We start from the raw sequence: 19666 nt of genomic DNA, 5'->3' as shown, positions 1-19666 counted from the left end.
GGAAAGATGCCAGGGGCTCTGACTACCTGAGCGGCGCGGGACCGTGGGAGACCGGGGCAGGCCCGGGAGGCCCTGGGGCCCCGGGAGGGTCGCACAACGCGGACATCCCGGAGCCCTAGCCCGAGCCCGAAGCGGGAGCGGCGGAGTGCAGGAAGCGCATGCGCGCTGCCGGGAAACCCGAAAGGAACCAGCGACAAAGCCTCTCAGGAAAACCAATCCGGCGACGTCCGTGACCCTCACATATTGGTTCCGAGATGAGTCGGCGTCCCAGAACGGGGCTGCACCCATGACAGCGGGAAGCCGACCCATCCTCAACGCAACCATTCCCCCCCGCCCCCGAGAGGGCTATTTACACACACTAAGGCTAGCTGCGACCACTTAATTGGACTTAATTAATTTTCCTAAAGCCGAAGCAAAATTTTCAACTCTCGAGGTTTTAAAAAAGGAAGCACCTTAAGAAACATTTTAGTCAATAACCAGTGACAATGTAAAAAGCAGTTAAAGGAGAGAAGGGAAGAGGGAAAGCGGAAGAGAGACGGAAAGAAAGGAGTGAAAGTCCGTAAGAGAAGATGAAGACAAGGAAAGAGAGGGAGAGGAGGAAGCCTGAAAAAATTGGGCTGGCTACGCTGAAGGTGTTCTCCCAGTTCTAGGTTGGCACTACGATCTTTGTCAGGTTCCCCAGTCTCCCAGTGCAGGGGGGCCTTCCCCAACCTCACATCCCCATAGCTGCAGAGAGCTTGGTAACCTTATGAAGACATAATACACCTCATCAAGAGCCCCCGCTCCAACCAGTCTATCTAGATCACGTTCCAGCTATTCCACTAACCGACTGTGTACTACATTTAACTCCTCTCTGCCTGTTTGCTTTTCCGGAAATCGGGATGTTAATAGTACAATTACCTCACGGGCTTGTGAAAATTTAAGCCAGGTAATATGTTTACTGTATAGCGCTTGGTGCCTGCAATGGTAGGTAAGCACTATATAAGCAATAGCTGTTTTTATTATATTTGTTGAATGAACTCCAGCTCTTTGACAACAGGGATGTTGCCAGTTTTGTTAAAGGCTTTATCATCATCACATACAACAGTGTCTTCCTGGCATGTAGCAGGTTCTTAATAGTTGGTTGGATGAATGAAAAGGAAAGTAGGTTCTGAGGCCTGTATTAACCAGAGGGCTTACTGTTCTCAGTGGAAATGTGAGTTAGAATAACACCAGATGGTAGGTTCTAAAGATATCTTTGAAGTGACCATGTTTTAAAACGTAAATGATTAATTATGGTGGTTCTATATTTATTCTTAAATTTTAGAAGTTCGATCACTCATGAAGCGTATATGCTCTAGGACAGTAAATACGAGACAATTTCTGCTCCTAGCTCTGCTTCAAACTTGGACCCAACACTTCCCTTCTCTGGGCCTTGACTTTTGATCTATGAAAAGTGGCTTTTGGGGACTTCCCTGGTAGTCCAGTGGTTAAGACTCTGCATTTCCACTGCAGCGAGCATGTGTTAGATCCCTGGTGGGGGAACTAAGATCCGCATGCCTCACGACATGGCCAAAAAACAAAAGTGCCTTTTGAACCCGATAAATTCTTCCAGCTATGAGACTATTATGTGGTCCTTGCCCTTAAAGATTTCACAATCTAAGGGTGCTTGTTTCGGAGTTAGACAGATCTGAATTCATGTCTGCTATTAATTAGCAATGTAACCCTGAGCAAGTGACTCAGCTGCTCGGAGCCCCTTTCCTTAACTGTAACATGGCGCATGCTGTATCGTATCTCACAAACTTTTTGCAAAGATCACTTCAGATTATTCACCTATTTCTTTCTCTCTTTTTTTTTTCTTTTTCTTTTTTTGGCCATGCCATGCAGCACGCAGGATCTTAGTTCTCCGACCAGGGATCAAACCCGTGCCCCCGCAGTGGAAGCATGGAGTCCTAACCACTGGACTGCCAGGAAATTCCTACTTCAGATTATTTGTGTAAAGAATTTAGCACAATACCAGGTACAGAAACTCTTCTTTGAACACAGCAAGCTCCTTTCTGCCTTAGGCACAGGGGGTAGAACGAAATTATGAAAGGTGATGGGGATCCCAAGATGTTGAAATTCCTTCTCCCTGCAGCTTCTCCCCTCCTCTCCTTACCACATCTGAATATATTTCAGTTTCACACAAGTACTTTTTCCTTTCTGTGTTCAAAACTGGACATAATACTGTCTCCATAGAAAACTAGCTGATACCAAGTTTTAGCCCAGGGGAAGCAGCAGGTGAGCCTGGAACATATTGTGCCAGACAGCAAGGAATTGCTCAGATACTGGTGGTGCTGTGTCAAAAGGACACAGGACCAGGACTTTCTTGGTGGTCCAGTGGTTAAGACTCTGTGCCTCCATTGCAGGGGGCACAGGTTCAATCCCTGGTTGGGGAACCAAGATGCTGTATCCTGTGTGCCCCCCCCCCCAAAAAAAAAGACACAGGCTTTGGCTGGCCAGTTTGGTATGATTTGGAGCATGAAAAAGTGATAGTAACAGATGTTTAACAACCTAAATGAGATTTTTAAAAGGAAGTAGGGGTTTCCTTTACAGAATATGTAAAATGAGTAACATGGATGAATGAATGATACAATTAGAAAAATCACCATTTTGCAGCAGTAACTAATTCAGATATGGATCATCATGGATGCTAAAACCATTGTTGAGAGGTCATTGGGGAACAGGGTATTCATACAATCTCAAAATATCACTCCATAGATTGCTTATTAATTACAAAGGGAAAGAATACCTTAACCATGGAGAAATCTGACAGACACCCACTTAACACTAGGAATCACCAATAATGAGACAAACTGATATTGTATGTGTGGACGAAAAATTCACCTGCCTGCTATATCAGAAAACAAACAATGTTGCGGCCATCAAGCAATCAGCCACTATGGCTGTCTCCTATGGTCTCCAAACAGGCTGCCCTCCATCAAACCATCAACCACTGCAGCCATCCCCAATGGTGCACCCTGAGGAGATTCAGGAGGAAAAAGAACAGGATACTGGCCATAGGTAGTTAAGGAGCATATCAAAGGAATGATTTCAAAGAGCCGAGACTCTTTCGTCTTCCCATACATAGAAAAGCACTAAATTAATTAACTTGAGAAGTCTGATTTTCTTTAACAACAATCTTTGATGTTCCAACTACCTGGTTTTTGTTGCAAAAACTCTATATCCTGGCTCCTCCCTTACCTCAGAGCTATCTGAGAGGCTGTCTTCCAACTTTAAGTTTTCAGCAAGTCTGCTGAATCAAACATAATTCTCAACCTTTAGGTTGTGTTTTTTTTTTTTTCAGTCAACACTTACTTCCTGGTGAAATGCAATGGGAAGTACACAATATCCTCTATGTAGAATTTTTCCCAGAAATGCTTAACCTACATCTATTGATGAGGAAACATACGGAAACACTCAGACAAACCCAGGCTGTGAGATATTCTTAATTAATTAAATTAATTTAGGCTGGACTCTTCAAAGACACCAAGTCACCTAAGACAAGGTAGGGGTACTGTTCTGGATTGAAGGAGACTAAAGGGACATGACAATTAAACGCTATGCGTGATCCTTAACGGTGTCTGGATTGAGGAAACAATAAACAGCTATAAAAAAGTATCCACAGCTCAGGAAATGTGAATATGAAAACCTGAATTTTAGCTATTCCACCAATGTTAAATGTCTTAGGTGTTTTGGCTATATAGAAGCATGTCCTAAGGGGTAAAATCTCATCTGCAATTGACTTTCAAATGAGTCAGCAAAGACAACAATTATACATACTTGAACACACACACATATATGCAAGCGGGTACGGAGATCAAGTATAGCCGAATGTTAAAAACTGGTAAATCCAAGTAGAGTGAATATTTAAGGGCTCAGTGTGCTAATCTCTTAACTTTACCGAAGGTTTGAAAATGTTCAAAATATAAACTTGAGGAGGGGGGAGCACAACACTGTACCCAAACCCTCCCTCTTCCAGGAAGCCTGCACTGATTAACAGAGCAAGGAGAGAATATGCTTTTCCCCAGTTCACCACATCTCTGCACACACAGCTTCTCACTTCAATTAACCACCCCAGCACTGGCTTCCAACAAACAGAATTTCTGAACGTTAAAAGGGAAAAATAATGTTCACTTTATTAAAAATATAATCCAGCAAAGGAAGCAGAGACAACCACGGTCACTTGTCCACCCTGGTCACACAGGGGAGGTGGCAGGGCCAGTATCAAGACCCTTACCTCCGGGCTTCCCTGGTGGCGCAGTGGTTGAGAGTCCGCCTGCCGATGCAGGGGACGCGGGTTCGTGCCCCGGTCTGGGAAGATCCCACATGCCGCGGAGCGGCTGGGCCCATGAGCCATGGCCGCTGAGCCTGCGCGTCCGGAGTCTGTGCTCCGCAACGGGAGAGGCCACAGCAGTGAGAGGCCCGCATACAGCAAAAAAAAAAAAAAAAAAAAAAAAAAGCCCCTTACCTCCTCTGCCATCTCTACAGAACACCTTATTTTTGTCAGAAATGGAAAGATGGAGTGTCACTCATCGGGGAGACAGGGCCATCATGGAGGGTGGCTTCTCGTTGCCTTTGGTCAAGTAAGAACTGTGGGTCCTGTTTCCCAATTGTCTTGTTTCCACACTCACAGCCCCTTTTCATGGCCTATCCCCATCCCTACATTTAATCACACACATCTCAGTGAGAATGCTAGGGCTTTATTACAAATGGAGTTGACTGTTTAGGACCCCCTCGCTGCCCTCTACCTCTCAATACATCCCTCCAGGGCAGGTCACTAGGCCATTAGGGAAGAGGAATCGGGGAGAGTGAAAAGGAGCAACGCTTTCTCCAAAGTCCTCTGAAATAACCATCGAGTCCTCCTGGCTCCAGCTGAGAATCTTCTGGTGGAAGGGCTGTGAGATTTAGCTCTTATCTTCAAGGTCCTCCATGTCTACATCCTGGGGGGCTTTTGTCTTCTTTTTTGATTTGGGCTGTGGTTCACTAGTCCTGGCTGACTTGAGGGGGGCTTCCACTTCCATGGCTGCTTTCTCTTTCTGGACGAGCCGGATCTGCTGGAGGAGTTTTCTGCGCTTCTTCCCAGACAGAGTAATGTTGGCACGTGCACTGGACCTGAAGGATTGGTAAGAGCAAAAATATCCAGGTTAACCTGAACCAATACAGACCACACAGTGGTCCTGGTTACCGAAAAGTTCTTTGGATCCAAGTCAAAGAACTGTTACTTTACCTAAAACTAGTCTTAACACATACATAAAGTAACATTAATTGCTAAAATTTAGTACATAATAGAAACGTTTCCTCCTATTATTTTATAAATATAAATAAATAAATTATATATATGTATATATATGTATATGTATATATATATATGTATATACATATAATATATATTTTGGCCATTCGACATGCAGGATCTTAGTTCCCTTGACCAGGGATCGAACCCATGCCCCCTGTATTGGAAGCGCAATTGGTCTTAAGCACTGGACCGCCAGGGAAGTCCCTTATTCTTGATACTTCTAACAGCAGATGTGGTGGGTGAGGGAGGTTTCCCACATCAAGTAATTCTCCAAATTCTCAATGGACATTGACTGGGTGTCCTACAAATTTAACTCCATTTGTACACTATCTACCAGGACATAGCAACAGATACCACAGGTTAAGGCTTTCCCCACTTCAAATGCCATTCACAAATCCAGGTTGTTACCTGTACTTCTGATTGACCAGCCATAAATTGGGGTTCTCATGACCCCCTTCTCAGACTCGATAATTTGCTAGAACAGCTCACAGAACTCAGGGGAACATGTATTTGCATTTACTGATTTATTATAAAACGATACAACTCAGAACAGTCAGATGGAAGAGAAGCATAGGGTAAGGTATGGAAGGGGCCAGAGGTTCCATGCTCTCTCCAGGTGAGTCAGCCTCCCAGTACCTCCACCAGTTGACCAATCAGGAGCTGGTTCAAGAGGTTGTGTAGAGCTTAATCTACAGCACCCACCCACCCCCTTCCTACAGGCAGTGAGAGGGAATTAAATTTCCAATCCTCTAATCACTTCATCTTTCTGATGACCAGCCCCACGCTAAGTCACCATTTGCATAAATTTAGGTGTGCTCAAAAGGGGATCCTTATGAAAAAAAGTCACTCTTATCACTCAGGAAATTTAGCTCTGCCAGAAAGCAGAGACAAGGACCAAATATATTTATTATGCCGCTTTATAAACTAAATATTTATAATAAACAAGTCAATGAAAGAATGGGGTGGGAACTCTGCCCCAAGACTCAGATTATATGCAAAATCTCACATGTGCCCTTGTGAAAATTCATCGAATGATTCACCGCACACTTATGTGTGTGCTTTTAAATATACTTATAAAAAAATCTGTGTGGGGCTTCTCTGGTGGCGCAGCGGTTGAGAGTCCGCCTGCCGATGCAGGGGACACGGGTTCGTGCCCCGGTCCAAGAAGATCCCACAGGCCGCGGAGCGGCTGGGCCCGTGAGCCATGGCCGCTGAGCCTGCGCGTCCGGAGCCTGTGCTCCGCAACGGGAGAGGCCACAACGGTGAGAGGCCCGCGTACCGCAAAAAAAAAAAAAAAATCTGTGTGAATGTATAATGTTACTTGGATAGGTGGGGGAGTCCACAGCTCTCCTTCGATTCCCATCAGAGTCCAAGAACCAAAGAAAGGTTGTGAGCTACAGGTACAGTGAGAGGCTCGCAGAGTTTAGGCACAAACATTCCTTGCATAAACGTGAGTACACAAGGAAAGCAAAACGGAGTTAGCTGCTCCGGAGCTCGACAAGGAGGAGGGAAGGAGGCATGGTGGGGAGGATCAAGAGGGAGAGGGTCTGGCACTCACGCCCGCTTCTTGAGGTGGTGCCTCGTGATCAGCCCTTCGTCTATCACAGCCCCGACCACCTGGTGCTTCAGTCGCCGCTCCCGGTTCAACACCCGCCGTCGCTTGAACAGCTTCTTTTTCAGCTCCTAAGGGGGAGGAAGATGCTTAATCAGAGGGATGCCGTGCACCGCGACCCGGGACCCCGCACCCGGCGACACTGGCCCATCGAGCCCATCTCGGGCGAGGGTAAAGAGCTCCGGGACGCTTGGGAAACAGGGTCGGGCTCCCACACAGTCACCGTTCGCGGCCGGTTGATCTTTCCCCCCGGAGCACCCATTGCTGCGTTGCGAAACCAGCTCAGGGTCCAGCGTTTCAGCTTTGCGCAGGGTCCGTGCGCGCCCCACCCCTCAGCCCTCCGTTAGCCAATCGCAGCTGGGGGGCGGGGCGGGTCCTGGAGCTATATAAAGGAGCCCGGTCGGCTCCTTGACCTTTCCGAGGACAGCGACCGAGTGAGTGTCGGCTCTAGTGTTTTCACCGGCTGGCCGTGCGGGGGGTCTGGGTGGGGCCTGTTGACCCTCCTTTTCTTGGCGGGGACCGGGCGTGCGGTCCCGGTCCGCGTAATGTACGGAGGTAGAGGGAAAGGGCTCCGGCCCCCTCGGCGTCATGTCTTCGGTACCGGCGGTTGCAGAGAATTAGATCACTACATGTTTCACCCAATGGGAAATTCCAAAAATGTAGAAGAGAAAATTAGTTCACCTCCAGGAAGTAATTTTAACTTGACTCAAAAAAAAACCCCAGCTTTCCGAGGACAGCGACCGAATCTGTGGAGCCGCCCCAGGAGCCGGAGCTGTCGCATCCCCTCCTCTTCCACTTCCCGTTGCAAACAATAAAGGTCGTTCGTACCGTAGTAAGTTTGTGTCCGCGTTCCTTTTCTCCGAGGCTGCAGAGTTAGGGAGGCTGTACGCGTGATTCCGCACAGCGTATTTTGCAAATCTTCCCTTGGACCTCAGGCCCCTGCCGGAGTACGGGCGACATTTTCGCAGAAGTTCCTCTGGCCGACCTTGCCATCACCTCCGGATGGCAGCTCTGCGCCGAACCCTCCACCTGGCGAGCCTGGCGGCGGGGGCGCGTCGCGCCGTGGCGGGTAGGGAAGGTGGACAGAGGGAGGGCAAGTTGGGTTCTTCGTTACACAGGAGTCTAGTCCCTGAAATTGTGCTGCTTAAAGCCCCAGGCCACATTGGTGCGGGTTTTGTCGCGTTTTGCTAGAACTGGGCGCTGGGTGACGCAAGTCCTCCACTCGTCCACAGGCTCCCTGGCTGGTAGCTGCCTGGCGGACCGCCGCCTCTGGGATAAGCTCCCTGCCCAGACCCGTCAGGGCAGCGCGGGCACCTTCGACTGGTTCTTTGGATACGAGGAAGCCCAGGAGCTCCTACTGCCGCTGCTGCAGGAGGCACCAGCTGCCTGTCCACTGCGGGTGTTGGACGTGGGCTGTGGGACCTCCAGCTTGTGTACAGGCCTCTACACCAAATGCCCGCACCCAGTGGGCGTGTTGGGGGTGGACTTCTCTCCTGTGGCTGTGGCCCACATGAACAGCCTCCTGGAAGGTGGCCAAGGCCAAACACCCCTGTGCCCAGGGCACCCTGCCTCACGCCTCCACTTCATGCAAGCTAATGCCCTCAACCTGCAGCCAGTGGCTTCCTCAGGCTCTTTCCATCTAGTGCTAGACAAGGGCACCTGGGATGCTCTTGCCCAGGCTGGTCTGCCTGGGGCTTACCAGCTGCTGTCAGAGTGCCTGAGGGTCCTAAGCCCTGGGGGGACCCTGATTCAGTTCTCAGATGAGGACCCTGATGTGCGGCTGCCCTGCCTGGAGCAAGGGTCCCAAGGCTGGACTGTGTCTGTGCAGGAGCTGGGCCCTTTCGGGGGCATCACCTACTTTGCTTACTTGGTTCAAGACTCCAATTAAAGACTTTTAAAACCTGACCCTAGTGTTTCTGTTGGGTGAGGAGCTGGAGAAAGCTTTTGTCTTGGCAAGATGACTGGAAAATGAGGATTTGGATCCGGGCTTTCATATTTATTAGCTGTGTGCACACAGTATTGAATATTTCTGTGCCCCAGTTTACTCATCTGCAAGGTTGGAATAATAACCTGGGGTTATGTGGATTCCATACAACAACAGGTGAAACACTTACCAGTGCCAGGCACAAGATGAGTGCTGAATAAAGAAGGTACAGGTGGGTCATTCCCCATCCCAGTTAACCGAACTCCTAAAAGCACAGATAGGAATTCTTAACCCAAATTCCTTGAATATGACTTGTGTGACCCAGGGGCCTAACCTGTAAGCCTTCATTTTTCTCAGCTTGTAAAAGGGGAAGATTGTGAAAGGAGAGGTAGAAGGGCTTCATAAACCTAGGTAAAATGTTTGAGGGAGAGTGATACTTACCCTCAAAGCTCCTGGGAGGCAGGAAATGGGAATATTCCACAAAGCAGCTTCTGCACACACGGGAACCTGATGCCGAGTCCCAGAGAGGACAGGGATTGGGGGCTTCCTGACAATCTGTCTCTGGAATCCAGTAGGCATCTTGATCTACCTGTTCCTGCCCCCAGCTGAGTTCTGGGCTAAAGGTTCTTAAGGGAGATTTGGGGTCCAGTGAGCTCCAAGTCCAGCCTGGGGGGTGGGAGGGAGGGAGTTAAAGAGCCCATTAACAGTGAAAAATATACCTCATATATTACTGGATTTTTTTTTTTTTTTTTTTGCAGTACGCGGGCCTCTCACTGTTGTGGCCTGTCCCGTTGTGGAGCACAGGCTCTGGACGCGCAGGCTCAGCGGCCTTGGCTCACGGGTCCAGCTGCTCCGCGGCACGTGGGATCCTCCCGGACCGGGGCACGAACCCGTGTCCCCTGCATCGGCAGGCGGACTCTCAAACCACTAGCGCCACCAGGGAAGCCCCCTGGATTTTTTTTTTTTAAGATAAAACAAATTCTTTTTCTTATAAAAATAATACAGCAATTATAATGAAGAGCCTAACTTAACAGCTTCGGTTTCCTCATGAGGGAGAAAGTATCCTTCCTCACTGGGTCCTGAAAAATAAACGTAAAAGTGTTCAGCACAGTGCCTGGCACATAGTAAAAGTAGCTTCTGTAACAGTATATAGACATGAAGAAAAATCTGGAGGAGAAGGCATCCAAAATGTTAATCTTTGGGTAGTCGGATTTGCGGTGATTTTATTCTTTCCCCCATGACAAAAATATCTTAAAGTATTAAAAATACATATTAAAGGGTGTCACCTATCTGACATCACAACTGCCTTTTAAAGTTCATCAACTTTGCCAACCACCTTGACTTTTTTTTTTTTTTTTTTTTTTTGCGGTACGCGGGCCTCTCACTGTTGTGGCCTCTCCCGTTGCGGAGCACAGGCTCCGGACGCGCAGGCTCAGCGGCCATGGCTCACGGGCCCAGCCGCTCTGTGGCATGCGGGATCTTCCCGGTCCGGGGCACGAACCTGTGTCCCCTGCATCGGCAGGCGGACCCTCAAACACTGCGCCACCAGGGAAGCCCCACCTTGACTTTTATCTCCCACCTCTACATTTTTCTTCACTGTGTTTACTGAGCACCTACTGTGTGCTGCTTAATGCAAGAGACACAACTAAGTTGTCCTGCTTAGACCATCCCCTTCACAGCAGCCTCATTTGAACCAGCCACCTCCCTCACCTGGTTCTTCACTTTGGTCCTGGAAGATCTCAACCTCCTCTTCCTCATCATCAGTGAGCAGCTGCAGCTCCTCGTGTGGCCACCGGAGCTCCCCACTCTCTTCACTCGCTTCAGCCTCAGAGGCTTCCACCACGATGGAGGGGAGGCCGGTCTTTTGACAGACAACCTGGATGGGCACAGCAGGGGGCTTGGGCCAAATTAGAATGAGCCAACAGCAAGACACAAGGTGGGGAAATACTAACCTGAACATCCTGGTGACCTTCAACCTGGCCAATTTCTCTTCTGTCCTCCCAGAGAGGGTTGGTCAGTCTAGGACTTTCTGGTTGCTGGGAGGAGCCTGGGCTATCTCTAGGCCAAGGCACATCCTTGCTGCTCCCTGGCACAAGGGCCATGGGTGCTGATTCTTGGAGTGCAGGGTGGTTGAACTCAGTAGAGTATCCCTGCCCAGAGCACCCCACAGACTGTTCCTTTAATCTGCTTTGGAGCCTGGCCCCTTAATCACTTCTGAGAAGAGGCTGACATGCAAGGAGATTATGGGCCTTCCAGGGGAGGGGACAATCCCAAGAGGTGGGATAGGAGCTTTATTTCTACTCACTCCCTGGTGACACTGGGAAAGGCAGAAGTAGGAGTTAACAAGGGCATCTGGATTAAAGCCCTGTGAGTGAAGAGCTTTGATAACAAACTTGGAATTTCCTGGTTCTTACTGGGTCTCCCACATTGACATGTTTCTTTGTATCTTATTTAATGAATATTTTTATGGTGTATGCTATTTGCCAGGAACTGTTTTAAATGCTTTTCATATAAACTTATTTAATTATCCTAAAACTATGAGATAAATACTGTTATTAGCCTCATTTTCCGATGCAGAAACCGAGAAACAAAGAACTTAAACGATTTGCCCGGGGTCACACAACTAGGAGGTGTTTTCTTCTCCAAACTAGAATTCGGTATGTTACACAAAATCCATGGTTTAAAAAAAAACAAACCAAGGTTATATACCATGAAGAGAAAGGTAACGTTTACTTTCAACAAGTAAAATAAAAAGAAAACATAAATATACCCTTCTCCCCACCCGGTACACTTGGCTTTGAGTTTTTGTTCAGGAGTTGAAGGGATTGAAGGCAGTCAATAGATTGTAAGATTGTTTATAAGTATCTGAATGTCCTTATGTACTGTATTGGAAAAGCACAAGTAATTGTAGGAAACTACAGAGCACAGCCCTGACCCTCTATTGATCAGGACATTCCGGAGCTGGGCAATTGTAAAACTCACAGCAACAATGAAGACACTTACTCTCCCCTTAGCAGTCCTCCTCAGGATTTCATGACAAGGGAACCCACGCTCGGCCCTGGGTGCCAGCACCTCGACGTGGTCAGCCTCCTCCGCTAAACCTAGTCTTAACACCCAGGCGCTCTAGCTTCGAAACGTTTCGCTGGCCAGGCCCTCTCTAGCCCGGCCCCGTCTCTATGGTTTCCTGTGTGAGGCGTTCTAGCCTGCGCAGATTGAGACGTCGCGGCAGCCTTGCTAGGCTACCGGAGGCTCCGGAGGGCGTCTCGCTGGTCGCGCGGTCGGCCATGGAGGCCCTGCGCAAAGCGCTGATCGCGGGCGCAGTGCTGGCCGTGGGGGCTGGCGTGGGCACCGCGCTCTTTGTCCTCGTGACCCCGGGAGAACAGCAGAAGCAGGCGATGCTAAAGGTGCGAGCAGTTAGGAGGCCGAGGTAGGGCGAGCGGGCGGAGAACCGCAGGCTGGTAGCCCGGACTACGAACCTCGCTTTCTGCCCGCAGGAGATGCCGGAGCAGGACCCGCAGCGCAGGGACGAGGTGGCCGGGACCAAAGAGCTACTTCTGGCCACTCTGCAGGAGGCCGCGGCCACGCAAGAGAACGTCGCCTGGAGAAAGAACTGGATGAGTGGTGGCGGCGGGAAGTCAGCCTGAGGCCAGACCTGCCCCCGTGCGCGCCGGGACCTCCGCTGCAGCGCAGGAGCCCGAGCCGGCCTTACTCCTCTGTGGGCCGGCGGGGAGTCCAGACACGCGCAGACCTCTTCGGGACCTGGGGAGCTGCCGCCGGGTGAGCACGTTCTCCCCCAAACCCTGCACTGACTGTGTTTTAACGTCCACGTCTTGGGCCAGGGCATCGGATGTGGCTAACTGAAGGAACCAATAAATCATGTTCCTCCATCCAGAGAGTGAGCGCTGCGGCTGGACGCCCATAAAAGCCTAGAGTGTTATGGGGGTCAGTGCTGCGGGCGGGCTTGAGTGCAGCTCCCGCCTGCCCCGCCCTTCATGTGACGTGGAAGCCCTATAGGCAGAGCGACCACGTTTTCAAAACACACGTCAGGTCACGTGGTTTGCGTGAGTGTACTTTCGGGGATAACCAAGTGATGTTCTTGAAATCATTATCCTGGAAACTCTTGTGCAGTAAATACCCATAGAGGACACTCTGGGTACCTGTCCTTCGAATGAGGTTGGAGAGGGGCTTCTAGCAATTAACATGTGCCATAATGCCTTCTGTGACCTTAATTTAACTTTTGGAGGCCACCGTGGTAGGAGCGGTAAAAGGAGTGTGCTTTGAGTCAGATCTTGCTTCAACTCCTCCATGCTTTTAACCTCTGAGCCTTAGTCCTGTTCCATAAAAGGTGATAATGGGGACTTTCCTGGTGGTCCAGTGGCTAAGACTGCGTGCTCCCAATGCAGGGGGCCCTGGTTCGATCCCTGGTCAGGGAACTAGATCCCAGGTACTGCAACAAGAGTTCGCATGCCGCAACTAAGAGATCCCACATGCTGCAACGAAGATCCAGAGTGTTGCAACTAAGACCTGGTGCAGATAAATAAATAAATAAATGGTGACAATTGTCTTGAGAGTTGTAAAAAGGTGAGCTTAGGAATGTGAAGTGCAGTGCCAGGCACAGGGCAGCCTCTCACTAAATGCACTGGGGTTTTCCTCCCACAAGGTTTTCACTGTAGTGGCTTTCAATTTCGGAATCCGTCACAGGATCCATTGGCGATGCCACTGATGGGAATGAGATAAAGCTATCAGTGGGGTGGCCGCCCTACAGCGAAGTCAATCATTTCACTCCCCTTTTGTCTATTTTATGTCCTGTGGTTCCAAACAAGATTGCAATTGATGGGGGATGGGAGGAGGGGTGGGGGGAGCTGCTTGTATTAAATAAAGCTGGAACACACTAAATAAAGCTTGGTAACACTGAGGTGTAAACCCAGATATGAGCATTGGTGCAGTTTTCAGCTACTAGATGGTGAAGTCATAAGCTAAGCACATTTGTCATGTGCAACCTTTACAGTTTACTTGTGGTCTCTTTCCTAGTCGGGGTATGAGAGGAGGGAGGTCAGCAGCTGTCTGAGGGAGCACGAGGATGAGGTGAGCAGCAGCAGCAGCACAAGCAGAGCTCGGCAGTTCAGAGCCTGAGTCCTAGAGTCACGCTCCCCAGAGATGTGTCCAGGTTCTGCTACTTGCTAGCTGTGTCAGTTTGGACAAGTCACGTGCTTTGGTGTCCCAATCTCTAAAATGGGATCATTGTACCTACAGCTAGATAATACTGCCTTCATATCTCAGTTAATACATACAAAGCACTTAAAACTGTGTGGTATATATTAAGTACTCAATACTTTTTAGTGCAGAAGAGATGTAGCTGTGAAGGTCACACTATGGCTCCTCTCACTGTGAATGGCCACATTTTTTTTTTTTTGCGGTACGTGGGCCTCTCACTGTTGTGGCCTCTCCCGTTGCGGAGCACAGGCTCCGGACGCGCAGGCTCAGCGGCCATGGCTCATGGGCCCAGCCGCTCCGCGGCATGTGGGATCTTCCTGGACCGGGCCACGACCCCGTGTCCCCAGCATCGGCAGGCGGACTCTCAACCACTGTGCCACCAGGGAAGCCCGAATGGCCACATTTTAAAAACTACCCTTCTAGTAGCTAATACTTAATAGGGGACTTACCAGGTGCCAGGCACGGTGCCAAAGCACCTTACATCAGCATTACGGAAGCCCCCACAACCCCAATTAACAGGCACTATTATCCCTGTTTTACTAAAGAAGAAACTAGGCTTAATTAAAGAAGTCAAGGCACATAGCTAAGGATTTCAGGCTTAGGTACTGCCTTACCCATAGGAGCAAAAGATGCTATCCAAGGTACACCCCACACTCCAGCACCTCTCCCCTTCAACCTCCCAAGCAACTTATCAGACCCAGAGATCAGAAACAAGTCTCCTGTGGAAATTTAAGAGGAAGCATAGGGTCTGTTCTAAAAGCCTTCCTTTTGTCCCTCCCGGCCATTCAGGAAGGAGTCAGTCGCATACAGAACTCAGAGGGTCTATTTATTAGGAAGGTAATGTCAGTGCTTTATCAAAGATGAAGAGAGGTCAGAGAAGGATGGTGGGATAAAGGCCTCTCAGCCGGGACATTTCTTGGCCACAATGAGGACAGCAGAAGGCACAAGTCCTGAAGATGGAACGAAACAGGTTTGAACCAAAAGATCTGCTTTTTGCCCACCCTCCCCGCACCCCCCAATTCCTGGCTTCACACTATCTCCACAAAGTCCCTTCTTTGCATCCCTTCCTTTCTCAGGCATGTCCCCTATCCCCCTCCTGGTTTCAGGTCCCACGTGTCATACCCAGCTCCTGCAGAGGCCGCTCCATGTCAGCCTCTGAGAAGGCCCGCCGGGGGAAGCCACTAAGCAACTGCACAGGGTCCTGGCCCCCTCCCAGCTCCTCCCCACGGTGGAGTTCCACATAGAGCCTCACAGCTGCCAGCTGTTCTCGTGCCCGGAATGTCTGGGTCAGTGAGCTCCCATCTGGCAGCCTGACCTGGGAAGCAAGACAGAAGTACAGAATTGTGAGTGTGAAGACTGAGTGAAGTGCCCAGGTAAGGAAAAGGAAAAGAGCAAAGCTGGCTTCTCCTTCCTCTCAGAGAGACTGAACCAGCATAATTACTATTTAAAGCAGCTAATGAACAACCACTTAGGCTTGGCTTTACTGAACACTGAAAGGAGAGACTCCTAGCTCCCTCACAATTTAAGGAAAACAAAGACAAGATTACACAAAATATCTGGATAGGTACCACATCGTGCAAATAACTGTATAATAAGCCAAAAGAAAACACGATGAACAAGTGAGAAGTTAACTGCTGAATAAGAAAGAGAGATAGATTTATATGAGACTGGGGCAAGTAAAATTTGATATCTTCCTAAGAGCAGAGGAGGCAGGATTTCAAAAGTCATTTACAAAGATGGGAGAGGTTTGGCAAAGGGAACATAACTGAAAAAAGCTCTGGGCTGGGCTGGGTGCCTTACAAGGCAACAAAGGGTCCCAGGAGCAAGACAGGAATCAGAATCAGTACCTGTATGCGACACTGGTCATACTCTCGCTTCGTGGGAGGCTCCTTGCTGGGAGAGGAGGGAACGGGGCCTGGCTCTGTTGTTGGTGGGCATGGCTGAGAACCTCCATGACCACCATACTGGAGGACAAAGTTAAACAATCAGGCACGAAGCCCAACCCTTCCCTCTGAAGCTAGAAAAGGGGATTTTCTGGTCCCCCTATTTCATTACCCTCAGTATGTACCCAATCACCTACCTTCTTGGCTCTCTCTGCTTTGTCCCTTTCGATCTTTTCTCGGACTCTTTGTCTGGAATGCAGACAGAACGAAAGTAGGTCAGACACTGACAAAGCAAATCTTGATTCCTTTCTCATCTCTTAGCCAACACCCCCAGCACCCAGACCTGGCTGCTAACTCTTCAGCCTTTTCCCTCCTCCGCTCCTCAGCAGCCCGGCGCATCTCATCTTCCTGTAGCCGCTGTCGGGCAGCTGACAACTCTTGCCCTTGTCTCCTGCGCTGCCGTTCCCGCTCCAGTGCCTCCCGCTCCTCTCTTTCTTCACGTTCCCGTTGCTTTTGGGCCACCAGCTCCAACATCCTGTATTGCAGAGAGGAAAGAGTTCAAGAGAAATAGACATAATTTGGGAAGCTGTGTTTATTAACAAGGGATTCAGAAAACAGAATCCAGGAACACAGTCCCAAACACCTCTGGGGAGAGGTGGAGGATGAGCCTCAGAAATGTGAGCTTGTTTTTCAAACCTCTTAGTCTGTTCTTGTCTTTCCTCTTCAGTCAAAATGGGTTTGCTTTCTCCCACAACAGACCCAGGTCCTACAAACAAGCAATCAGTATTGTTACCCGTTCATCCTCCTCCTCAGGCCCTCCTGAATAATCACACTGGGTCCCTCCGTCAGGACTTTCAGGGCCACCTTGCTCAGTGGGTGTGGGTTCCCGTCCCAGGATATGTCCAAGGGGGGTCGCTAGTGGCTCGTCCACGTCTGGGTCGTCTTCATGCTCCATCAACCTGGCAGGGAAAGTCGGGAGGGAGGTTAATGTTCAGGCTTCCCCTCGTAGGAGTCCCCAGTCACCTGCTACCCGGTCTGAGCGCTCACCAGTCCATCGCAGCCTCGATGCCCTGGTTCCCTGTGAGGGCCAGAGCCTTCTCCCTGGGGGCAGAAACACCGTGAATAGCGCCCACGAACCATGGCGATGGTCAGGCTGGGGCGTAGAGCCTGAGGCCAGGCTGGGATAAAGGCCTGGACAGGTCGGCGACCCCTGCGGACGGGTGTTAGGGGGCTCCCTTACGCGCGTCCCCTGGGGAAGCCCATCTCGATGAGACTCTCCAGAGCCGTCAGCTCCGCCATGACGCCGCCACCGCCGCTTCCGCGGGGACCTGGAGGGGACGAGAAGGCCGGAGAGGGTCAGCACGGGGCGTCCCCCGCCGGCGCGCAAAACCGCCCCCTACGGCCCCAGCCGGACGCTCGGTTACTCACTGGCTCCGGACCGGCCCTGGACACCGACGAGAAGAAAGCCTAGAGGAAGCGGAAGTGCCCGAATCTGTTTGGGTCACGTGGAGGCGGACGTGGATGGGTGCCGCAGAGAGCCAGAAAACACAGGCCTGGCCCAGCGGCCCGACTTGGCGCTGAGGGGACAGGCGGGGCGTGGGAGTAGCGGCCCGGGAGGCAGCTCACATTCCCCCGCCCAAGCCCGGGTGCCCCGCAGCGGTGTAGAAGGGCGATGCCGCCCTGAGACCCTTGGGCGAATGAAGACAGCTCTCGATATGGCCCCTTAGCGCAACCGGTTGGAAAATTATTTAGCAGTGTTTATCAGGAGCCATAGAAATGTAAGCACCCTTTGACCTGCTCATCCTCTCCGGCAATTGAGCTATCCTCCGTGCTACTGCCAAAGGGATCTTTGCAAAACACAATAACTGATCCTGTCATCACCTCCCTGATTAAGATTTCTCCATGACACCTCAGTCACCTAGGACGAAACTTAAATGCTGGTAGTCTGGCTTCCTCCTACCCTTTCTTTTGTTAATGTCCCATCTGTAAAGTGAGGATAACAATAGCACCAACCTTAGGTGCCTGGCAAGACTATACTGTGTAAATGTTGGTAGTTGGTGCGGAGTTCATCTCTCACCACTTGAGGGTAACTTGTGCAGATTGCAAAACTCTCCCTCCTCCCGGCCTTTGCACATACCCATCCCTCTGTGTCTGGGATGTCCTGCCTCTTCTGTGGGCTTGGTTAACTCCCAGTCGTTTTTCGGACTGGACCCTGGGTTTGCTTTCTTTTCTTTCTTTCCTTTTTTATTTTTGGCCGCACGCATGTGGGATCTTAGGTCCCCAGGGATCAAACCTGCGCCCCCTGCTGTGGAAGCGCGGAATCTTAACCACTGGACCACCAGGGAAGTCCCTGGGTGTGCTTTCTAAGGGAAGGCTTCCTTGACCACCCCCTCTCCATCTCCCAGCCCCGGTATTTACTCGATTAGCATTTGTCCCACTGGTGTGTAGTGTTGTTGATTACTTAGCCCGCCGCCACTACCTAGGCTGTTAGGTCCCTTAAGTTTTTTGTGTGTGTGTGTGCCGTACGCGGGCCTCTCACTGCCGTGGCCTCTCCCGTTACGGAGCACAAGCTCCGGACGCGCAGGCTCAGCAGCCATGGCTCACGGGCCCAGCCGCTCCGCGGCATGTGGGATCTTCCCGGACCGAGGCACGAACCCGTGTCCCCTGCATCGGCAGGCGGACTCTCAACCACTGCGCCACAAGGGAAGCTTTTTGCTTGTTTTTGTTTGTTTGTTTTTTCGGTCCCTTAAGTTAAAGCTCACTTTAAATGTTTTTTAGGAGGCAGAATAATAATAAGTTGCTGATATTGATAATATATGCACTAGAGAATTTTATATGCTTAATTCATATTTAATCATCACAACAATCCATATGATGTAGATACTGTCATTAGTCACAGGAAACAGACACAGAAAGATGAGATAATTTACCGAAGGTCGCAGAGCTAGGATTCAAACCCATGCAGTGTGCGTGCTGGAATCGCTAGGCTGTGCTGCCTCTCTGTGGTGGAATGATCATCAGCTATGGAGTTGGGCAACTTGTGTCGAGAAGTCCTAACTCACCTCCTTACTTGTATTGAATAGCTTCAAACCATTTAGAACCTCAAACTTCTCATCTGTGAAAAGGTGACACCATCTCTTAGAACGACTGTGATAGAGATTAAGTACGAAAGCATGTAAAGCGCGTCTTTAATATTGATAGTAGGGAAGAAAAAGTACGGGAAAAAAAAAACAAAAAAGTGAGATAGTAGGCCCTCATAATTTGTAAATGAATAAATGCTGAGGAAATACAGAAATCAGATTAAAAAGACAAAGTATTCACGGCAATGTGGTGAATGTATTCTAAATAACAAATGTGTTCTAAATTTATTCTAGAGTTCCAATAATAGACGAATGATTAAATTGTATAGTACTGCCTCTCTCACCTACTTCCAAGTAAGTACCCTATGGAAATACACAAACATGTGAGGATACACAAACAAACAAGGATGTCCATAGCAAACACTGAAGACAAACGTTCTAACAAAGAGCCAAGGCTACTATCAGTTAAGGAGCATCCTCCAATGGAAAGTTATGCCTTTCACATAACTAAGGAGGCTGTGATTTACCAACATGGAACATTGTCCATAATATATCAAATTAAAAAAATAAATTTGCATTGCTTAGAGAAAAATTTGCTCTGCTACAGGCAATTGCCTCTTGAGGAGGAGGGGAACT

At 49.6% G+C, this 19666-nt stretch overlaps 5 protein-coding genes across 7 annotated transcripts in view; 2 read left to right on the top strand and 3 right to left on the bottom strand.

Moving 5' to 3' along the window:
• Window positions 1–160, bottom strand: part of INTS5 (integrator complex subunit 5) — a 4972-nt gene extending 4812 nt beyond the window's left edge. The window contains exon 1 of the mRNA XM_007462145.1: window positions 27–160. Within this exon, the coding sequence (XP_007462207.1) occupies window positions 27–106 (80 nt within the window). The 5' untranslated portion in view covers window positions 107–160. The remainder of the gene's footprint in view (window positions 1–26) is intronic.
• Window positions 161–5004: 4844 nt separating this feature from the next.
• On the bottom strand, window positions 5005–10955 carry LBHD1 (LBH domain containing 1). The gene is made up of 5 exons (XM_007462144.1): window positions 10806–10955; window positions 10564–10729; window positions 9295–9519; window positions 6876–7000; window positions 5005–5133 (listed from the first exon to the last, which is right to left on the bottom strand). Exons 1-5 carry the CDS (start codon window positions 10953–10955, stop codon window positions 5005–5007), a joined length of 795 nt encoding a protein of 264 aa, XP_007462206.1.
• On the top strand, window positions 7675–8834 carry CSKMT (citrate synthase lysine methyltransferase). Its single transcript, XM_007462143.1, has 2 exons — window positions 7675–7998; window positions 8162–8834. The coding sequence occupies exons 1-2, from the start codon at window positions 7932–7934 to the stop codon at window positions 8815–8817; spliced, it is 723 nt and encodes a 240-aa protein (XP_007462205.1). The 5' UTR covers window positions 7675–7931; the 3' UTR covers window positions 8818–8834.
• Window positions 10956–12137: 1182 nt separating the features above from the next.
• On the top strand, window positions 12138–12497 carry UQCC3 (ubiquinol-cytochrome c reductase complex assembly factor 3). The gene is made up of 2 exons (XM_007462142.1): window positions 12138–12257; window positions 12348–12497. The coding sequence occupies exons 1-2, from the start codon at window positions 12138–12140 to the stop codon at window positions 12495–12497; spliced, it is 270 nt and encodes an 89-aa protein (XP_007462204.1).
• Window positions 12498–14872: 2375 nt separating this feature from the next.
• Window positions 14873–18911, bottom strand: UBXN1 (UBX domain protein 1). Of its 3 annotated transcripts, none has more exons than XM_007462140.1 (10): window positions 17379–17438; window positions 17191–17278; window positions 16998–17051; window positions 16803–16909; window positions 16647–16716; window positions 16294–16485; window positions 16148–16199; window positions 15915–16031; window positions 15190–15382; window positions 14884–15017 (listed from the first exon to the last, which is right to left on the bottom strand). In XM_007462140.1, exons 2-10 carry the CDS (start codon window positions 17247–17249, stop codon window positions 14968–14970), a joined length of 894 nt encoding a protein of 297 aa, XP_007462202.1. In that variant the 5' UTR covers window positions 17250–17278; window positions 17379–17438; the 3' UTR covers window positions 14884–14967. The 3 variants fall into 3 exon arrangements, with proteins under 3 accessions (XP_007462203.1, XP_007462202.1, XP_007462201.1); XM_007462139.1 differs by lacking the exon at window positions 17379–17438 and adding an exon at window positions 18881–18911 and having other exon boundaries at window positions 14968–15017; XM_007462141.1 differs by lacking the exons at window positions 16647–16716; window positions 16803–16909 and having other exon boundaries at window positions 14873–15017; window positions 17191–17457.
• Window positions 18912–19666: the final 755 nt, after the last annotated feature.

This window comes from Lipotes vexillifer, unplaced genomic scaffold (assembly GCF_000442215.2).
Source record: "Lipotes vexillifer unplaced genomic scaffold, Lipotes_vexillifer_v1.1 scaffold1129, whole genome shotgun sequence".
NCBI lineage: Eukaryota > Metazoa > Chordata > Mammalia > Artiodactyla > Lipotidae > Lipotes > Lipotes vexillifer.
The sequence above is the reverse complement of the archived record's forward strand: the minus strand, read 5'-3'. Positions and strand labels throughout refer to the sequence as shown.